The sequence below is a fragment of the Apium graveolens genome, chromosome 5, assembly GCF_009905375.1.
Source record: "Apium graveolens cultivar Ventura chromosome 5, ASM990537v1, whole genome shotgun sequence".
Taxonomy (NCBI): Eukaryota; Viridiplantae; Streptophyta; class Magnoliopsida; order Apiales; family Apiaceae; genus Apium; species Apium graveolens.
Genome location: NC_133651.1, coordinates 49,298,892 through 49,307,290, shown reverse-complemented (window position 1 = coordinate 49,307,290; position 8,399 = coordinate 49,298,892). Strand labels below are relative to the sequence as shown.

The window sequence follows — 8,399 nt, the reverse complement described above, 5'->3', positions numbered from 1 at the left end:
AGATAAACCAATAGAGGTGATCTATTTCGCTTTTAAGTTGACGCCTTTGATAGATTAATTATGTAGCTAATTGTGAGTTTGGTAAATTAATTCTTGTATCTCATGACATAACTTGGGTTGCATGCACTTGTAGAGTGATCACATATTGAGAAAAGTGCACCTCTAACTAATATAATGTATTAAAATTACATAATATAAATACTTAATTTTGCTTACCACTAATAGACACAATTCCTAATTAACCACACAACATATAACTCAATAAATTTAAAAAATTCTTACTTGGTACACTAAAATAATAAGAAATCAAACTTGTATATTGCTTTGAGAAAATAAAAAATTGAAATATAAATTTCATATTCCCTTTATCATATTATTATTGTTTATGTACTAGCACTATTTCTTCTAAGATGCTCCACGTGTTCAATGGCTTTTAGAGCCATTTCTCTGGCATCAATGGCCTCTTTGGCCCTAGCCTCCATCTCCATTTTGGCAGTCACAGCCGCCTTCTTTATGCTACCTGCTGAAATTTTGCAAGCAGCAAGGAAAATTTTGGCAGTATTCTTATCTACTGTCTTTCCTCCATTGGAATCACCAAGAACTAGGAGAGGCGAATTGTGGTTTAAACACATGACACAAAGATAAGGAGCATGGGGGTGAGAACCAATACAATTTAAGTGAGAAGATGAGTAGCATCTCACGCAAGACACCACAACATTTGAAGTGATAAGCTTCTCTGGATTTTCATGAACGATAAAACAAACTGGACACAAGGAAGGAGCATGGAGATAGATAACGCAATCTGTGCAAACGGTTTTGTTGGTTCCCAAGTGCAGGATGTGGTGCTTGAACCACTTTAATCTGTTGCCACAAAACTGGCAGTCAGTGGTAATAGTAGATGTATGCATTTCAGTCTAGCTAGGGAATTTGAGGAGAATATGCTTTTACAACTTTGTTTTGTTGTGAAGAGGATGCGCAGGAGAGATTATATTTATTATGAAAATGTTAGGATATGAATGTAACATATTTGAGCACTGATCAAGAAAAACAAGAATAAGAATACATTTTTTAACATTGTATTTTTTATATTTGTATAGGTGGCCAGGTTATAATGGTTTTCATATAAAAATATTCTTCCCATTTAATTTTTTTCAATTTGAATGTTTATACTCAATAAATATGTAATCATATATGCATCAAATCCGGTCAACATTTCTAATATCTTGAGACAAATGGTACATTCAATTTTTTTATTGTTGAGAATATTACATTCTATATATTTTCTTAAAAATGATTAGTGTGTACTCATTTTGTTTGTTAGAATTAGCATGGTATAAGCATGTGGTCATGAGATTGAAAAAGTTTAATAGTTAAAATACATTTAAATTTAACTATTTTTATCCTATATATATATATGTATGAAATAAATCTATTTACTCTCTTATTCATAATATTATTTTCATTTTACTTACCCTAATAAGGAAAGTTTCTAAACTTTATCCTTTGATTGTTGTTATGAATATAACAAAAAAGTGTGTTTGATAGAGTATATATCTCTATATATATTTTTAAGAGATTTTATTCTCATACTTACATAACTTTGTAAATAATTGGGTGTTTCTTAATATTTATTTATGCTTTAATGAAAAAAATAAATTATTCTCAAAGTAGGCGTAATTGGGATTTGGGAGTTTATGAAAATTCATTGGTTGAAAGACATGCCTGGAGATCCATGCTGATTGATATTTGGGCCTTAACTCTAGTTTTTTACATAGGATTTAGGTATTCTATACCAAACAATTTAGCCGATAATAGTCCAAGAAGGTAAATGAATTATATTTAACTTAAAAGGGTGTATATTTTATTTGGACGCGATCACCCTAAAAATAAAAGTTGGGCTAATAATACTAATTTTACAACCAATCTTGTTCTAAGATATCAATTGTATTTTGGAGGGGAGACCATTAAAATACCTCCCTTGTTACCACAATTGTATTTTATTCATTTTTATATGAGAATTTTGCTAAATTAATGAGGAGGAAAAAAATATTATTTTTAAACATAGCTTACACATCGATATCGACCTCTCACCATTTATTTATAAATATTTTTAAGTGCACGTTAAAGTTAGAAAAGGAAACTACAACAATTTAAAATCTCATTACAATAATTTACAAAAATAAAATCTCAAACTACAACAATTTACAAAAATAAAAAAAAAACTCAAACAAAATTAAACAGAGTTAAAAAAAGGAAACTAACCGACGATCGAAAAATCAAACATCCCAATTTTTCAGCAAAAATAAGTCAAAAATTACAAAAGTACAAACAAATGAAAACCTAATTTACAAAAATAAAAAAATGAACAAATTTACAAAGGTATACACAAAAACACCCAAATTACCTAAAATTTTGTTTCTTTTTATCAAAATAGGTCATGTATACAAAAAATTAAAAAGTATTAGGAACTTCAAAAGGTATTGAATTAATAAAAAAATTAGGGTTTGGAATTGAAAATAACCCCAATTTACAAAATTAGGGTGTCAAATTCAAAAACCCTCAATTTGTAAAACTGGTCTTCATGCAGAAAAGACTAGTTCGATTCGAGTACATAGAATACTTATCGAAGTATAGAGCTTAAAAAGAGAAGCTTAACAGAGAGATTGTGAGCGGAGAGATTGTGACCAATCGAGAGAGATGTGAGAGGAGTTGAGATGGTGAGCGGAGTTAAGAGAGATTGTAAGCGGAGAGAGAGAGGTTCGAGAGAGGGAGAGGTTTGAGAGAGGGGTTCGAGAGAGAATGAGTAGAAAGAGAATGTAGTTTTCAATTTTTAATTTTTAGTTTTTAGTTTTTAGTTTTTAATTGTCTAAAGTGAGGAATGAGGGGAACAAAAAATTGGTTAAGGGTGTAAAATTTTGGGGGGGGATTTCGGAACAAAAAGTGAACGGGATTTTTACTACGTGGGAAAATAAAGGTGGGCGCGAATTTTTTTTTATGAAGTTTAGACATCGGTTTAATAATAACCAATGTCTTGAAATAACAAAGACATCAGAAAATCACGGGGTGATGTCATTAACACTATTAACATCAATGCACTGTCAACCGATGTCTAATGTATGATGTCTATTGATATTTTTCTTGTAGTGCAAGTCACCTTGACTTTATCAAACTTCCTTCCCTTGGAGTACTGTCCTTCATTTCTTATAAATTTGCCTTTTCCATCTCTAGAGTACTTCTTGTTGAAACCACCTTTCCTTTGTGGTTTTGCAAGCCTCGTCATTCTAAAGCCTTTCACCAGCATTGCTTCCATATCAATAACTTACGGATCATCAGATTTAATATCAGAATCTTCATCAGTATCTATGTCAAGGTCGGATGATTAAGTGTCAGGATCTGACTTTTGAATTACCTTCCTTCTTCTAGAGCTTTCTCTTTTAGAGCTACAACCTTCATTTTCTGACTTTTCCTATTTTTTCTTTGTTGGATCTCCAAGTAATGGATTTTCAGCATTCTATAAACTTCATCCAGTGTCAGTAAATCAAGGTAATACTAATGTCAGATTATAGAGGCTTGAGTATCCCAATCTTCAGGAAGAGCTCTTTGACACTTGTTGTTTGAGTTTTCTCTTCCATAATCTTTTACAACCAATAATAGATCATTCAGCAGTGTCAGGAATCTATCATAGATGTGAGTAATTGACTCATCAGCCTTGGCATTAAATTTCTCATATTCTTGCACAAAAACAATTCTTCTGTTTTTCTTTATTGCCATTGTAGCTTGGCACTAAGTCTCCAAGACATCTCATATCTCTTTTGCAGTCTGGCAGGCAATCATCTTGTACATCACATTGTCCAAATTATTGTGCAGAATATTTTTGACTTTTGCATTCCTAAGCATTGAAGCTTTCTCAGATTCTGACATTCTGATTTTTCTTTCCTGGTATAGTGTTGAGGAACATCTGGTGTCATGGGAACATACTTCACATGATAGGGAGGTCATGTTAGGTCATGTTTTAATGATGTTAACATATGCATAATCAATAGCCTTAAAAAACATCAGGTCTCACCAAAGAAGAACCCCTTTGTGGTTGTAGGAGCTTTGTGACATTAGTGCTTCCATTTTTATTCCTCGCAAGTAAATTTAAATGTGTCACTAGTTAAGATGAAATTATTGGTGGCAGTTAGTATTGGACCACTGATATACATATACTATGATATACATATACTAATATATATGGATAACTTCAAAGATTGCTTGTAAACTTCTGACGAAGAGCATATCTCCAATACATATGAAATATATTTTACCCCGGAGACCATTAAAAAACATCCTAGCGTGACCCTTTTGTCATAATTGTATTTTATTTGTTTTTATATGGGAATTATGTTAAAAATTAAGGATGAATGAAAAAAATCATAGATAAAATATAGTTTATTACAATATTACATTATTCAAATTTGGTCCGAAATTTCTTTTAAAAGTAAAATAGTCCTTAATCATTTACTTTTGAGGAAAAAAATGATTTGATTTAACCTTAAAACTTTTTCATTACTTAATTAATTGCAAGGAAAATAGTCCTTAATTATTTACTTTTGAGTTAATTTTCACGCCATTTCGAGGATTTAGGCCTAATGTTGAGCCTGAATTTATTCACTTATTCGGGTATTCATATACATTTTAAATATTTATCTTTCGTTGTAATGCACTGACCATATAAATATATAATTTTTTTGGGAAACTCTATTTTTGTATATTAAATTTTAATATTAAAACCTTTAGTCAAAAAATATATTCAAAAAATATTATAAAACTATATTTACCATCCATCTAAACATACGTGTCCAAAATCAAAAGGAACAACTATTGTTATCTTGGTTGTCATGTCCCAATACATTGTGGCGGCTTTCTTCCCAAAATTATTTATCCTGACCGATCAATTGTATTTATTTTGATTAGAGAATTATGTAAAACAAATTAAATAATAAAAAAATGACAGTTTAATCCTAGTTTATTTTAATAGTATTATATTGAATTTGGTACGAATAAATTGCATCAGAGTAAATAACTACGTAGTAGTGTTTCTTTTGTTTAAAAAATTTAGCTTTTGATACTTTGTTTTAAAAAGAGTAATTCGATTTCGCCTCTAAACATTTTTTGTGATTAAACATAATTTAATTTTGTGTTTTATGGTTTTAGTGCTTAATTTCTCCTCAATTTCAAGTGTGTTGGCCTAATTTTGAATTTAACTTTGTGCACTTCACCCTGTTTCTACATACTTTCAAAGTAGTTTTGTTTGGTTGTATCACATTAAAAGCATCTAGGCCACTTGCTTAAAAATTTACTAAAATATACATATTTGGTCACCAGTGAGTCTAGTTTATGGAGTGTTTTACCGACTTTAAGAGCTTAATAAAGGCATCCCTTCAGCCCCACCCATGAAGAATTTTTGGTGACTATTTTAATGTGTTATAGACTTCGATCCTAGATACGTGTATCCATATAATTACAAATATTTTTGAGGTTCTTGAGCTTTTTCAAGGTCAAGGGTCGTAAATTAGTTATTTTTTAAAATATTGAAAGGCATATGTCATAGCCTATTTGTTTATTCGAGGATTTAACTCAACTCAAATAAGAATGTAATAAGTAAATAGTGGATCTATCGTCAGAGAGATCTCACAGAGTAACATCTGTCAAAGGGTTAAGAAACATTATTCATCTACATACTTGAAGACTTAATTCACTAGAAGAAGCTCAAGAAATTGATCAAGCCTCAGTGATATAAATCAAGATTGTGGATTTAATCAAGTGACAGAGATCTCGTCAGGGTATCAATTAATTACAAGGATTTAGTCTGAAGAAAATCAAGAGTATCAAGGTCAAGGCTTGAAGAAACGTCACGGAAGTTAGTCATTCATGAACCAGACAGTACATCGAGTGTCAACATTGAAGTGGTGGAATTGATTCATAATTGACAGTAATTTTCAGAAGATTTTCAGAAGAATGGTTGCTGCTCAAGATTAGTATTAATTCTCTATTAATTAATTAAGTCAAATAATTTAATTAAGAAAATAAATTATATCTACAAAGATTAATTTATTGATTAATTGAATTAATTGATTAATTAATTCAGAATTAATATTAATGATTTTCAGAATTGTTATTAGATTAAAATCTATTAATAATTCAGTAAGACAATTTGATTTGAACTACTATGACAATCGGTATGACAATTGATAGTCATACCGAAAGTCTTGCTAGTTCATTCTGATTGTCTTTCTAGCTATTGGGATTGTCTTGCTAGTTCAAAAGGATAGTCTCACCGAAAGTCCTACCAGTTCAAATGGATTATCATGCCAGTTCATTTAATTGTCTTGCCGAAAGTCTTGCTGACTCAACTGGATTGTTTTGTTTACTTAAACAACAAAACACAGCAGAAGACATTCATGCAATAATTCAACAGAATACACAAGTCAAGAACTCAGCAGAAACAAAAGCAAATTATTTCATTTTTCATCTGCTTTATTCAAGATCAAAATTCTAGATTATAAAGTTAAATCCAAACCACTAGAATTATTTATCTTGTTCTTGTGTAACAATCTAGCGGATTAAAATCCCTAGAACTTAATCTCAAATCACATTTAGCATTTGATCTTTTCATTGCAAAAATAGAAAAAGTTCATGTCGAATTTATTCTAGATTTGTAATAATTGATTTGAGATTAATCCCTTGTAACAGATACCGTTGTTGTAACACCTTTCAAGTTTAATAAAAGTTTTATTTAACTTGAATTTTGTTTCACCTTTTTATTCCACATTTTATTCGATTAAACGGTATTGTTTGCATTCAACCCCCCTTCTACAAACAAATTGGGACCTAACAATTGGTATCAGAGCCTTCTGATTAACGTACAAATCTAGATCCTAGACTTTTGTGTTTCTTTCATTCCTTGAATTTTTTATTCACTCAAAAAAAAAAATTCATAATGACTACACCAAAAGTTGGAACCGTTAAAATTTCACTTTTCGATAAAGAAAATTATGTTATGTGGAAGAAGAAGATGCTATTGTTTTTACAAGTTGCTAATCCCAAATATCAGCAAGTGTTAAAGAAGGGTCCAAAAATTCCTATGGTTATTGAACCAGAGGTAATAGAAAATGATGTGGTGATCACCAAAGCAAGAACTTATGTGAAAGATCCTGAGGATTTCTCTCCTGCTGAAATAGAAGAATCCTCCCTGGATGCTAGCCTTAAATTAATTTTAGTAGATTCCCTTAATCCCTTGATGAATAGACATGTGATGAATTGTAAAGATTCCAAACATATATGGGAAACTATTGAGGTTATTAATGAAGGCACAGAGGAAGTTAGGGAGAACAAGTTAGAATACCTAACCTCTGAGTATGAATACTTTAAATCCAATCCAGCAGAAGGAATCACTGAAGTGTTTGAGAGGTACAATGTATTGATCAACAACCTGAACATTAATGGTAAATACTATTCCATCAGGGAGGTCAACAAAAAGTTCCTTTTAACACTGCCAACTCATCTCGAACATAGAATCACTCCCATAAGAGAAGCAAGAGATCTGAGTGAGATTTCTTTGGAAAGGCTCTATGGTGTGTTAAAGACTTATGAATTGGAGCAGATTCAGCAGAAGGAAGTTTACGGGAAAGGAAGAGTGGTCAGCACGTCTACTGCTCTAGTAGCTGATGAACAACAACAACAACCACAATATCAACAACAATCTCAACAGTCAGAAAGAATGGTACAGTCTTCCAAGGTTGAAGAAAATGTGATAGTAGCAGAATTTGATCCTCCTACTACAAATCAATCAGGAGATGATTATTATTCCTTGGAAGAACTGGAGCAATTGGAGGATGAGTCAATGGCCCTTATTGTCAAGAGATTCTCAAATGTCAGATTCAAAAGGAATCCAAAGTTCAAGTATAAGTCCAACTACAACAGATTCCAGAAAGGTGGATCTTCATCCTCTAACACCAGCAGTGGCGGGTATAAAACAGGGATGGTTGATCGAAGCACCATTCGATGCTTCAACTGCAATGAGTTGGGACACTTTGCCACAGAATGCAGGAAGCCAAAACAAGTTAGCAAGAACTCTTACGATTCTAATCAGAAGATTAAATCTGAAATGGTTTACCTGGCAAAGGGAAGAAGCTAGGATGATACTGACAGTGAAGATGAAGAAGTTGGGAATCTTGCTCTCTTGGCTAGTGATGCAAACACCTCATCGTCAAGAAAATAGGTAAAATTTACTGATGCTGAATTAGTTTATCAACTAGGAGGTTCCTTAGATTGTGCTCGTCGTGATAATGAATTATTAAATCAACAAATTAAAGACCTTGAGAAAGAGGTCAACGAATTAAGACTTGTGCACATTA

At 31.6% G+C, this 8,399-nt stretch overlaps 1 protein-coding gene across 1 annotated transcript; it reads right to left on the bottom strand.

Annotated features, from left to right (window-relative positions):
* Positions 1–383: 383 nt before the first annotated feature.
* LOC141660045 (uncharacterized) lies at positions 384–908 on the bottom strand. Its single transcript, XM_074467006.1, has one exon. The coding sequence runs from the start codon at positions 906–908 to the stop codon at positions 384–386; it is 525 nt and encodes a 174-aa protein (XP_074323107.1).
* Between the last annotated feature and the right edge of the window lie 7,491 nt (positions 909–8,399).

What these genes read in the sequence shown, in the direction of transcription:
- LOC141660045 (XM_074467006.1), bottom strand. Translation starts at nt 908, where the DNA reads ATGCATACATCTACTATTACCACTGACTGCCAGTTTTGTGGCAACAGA.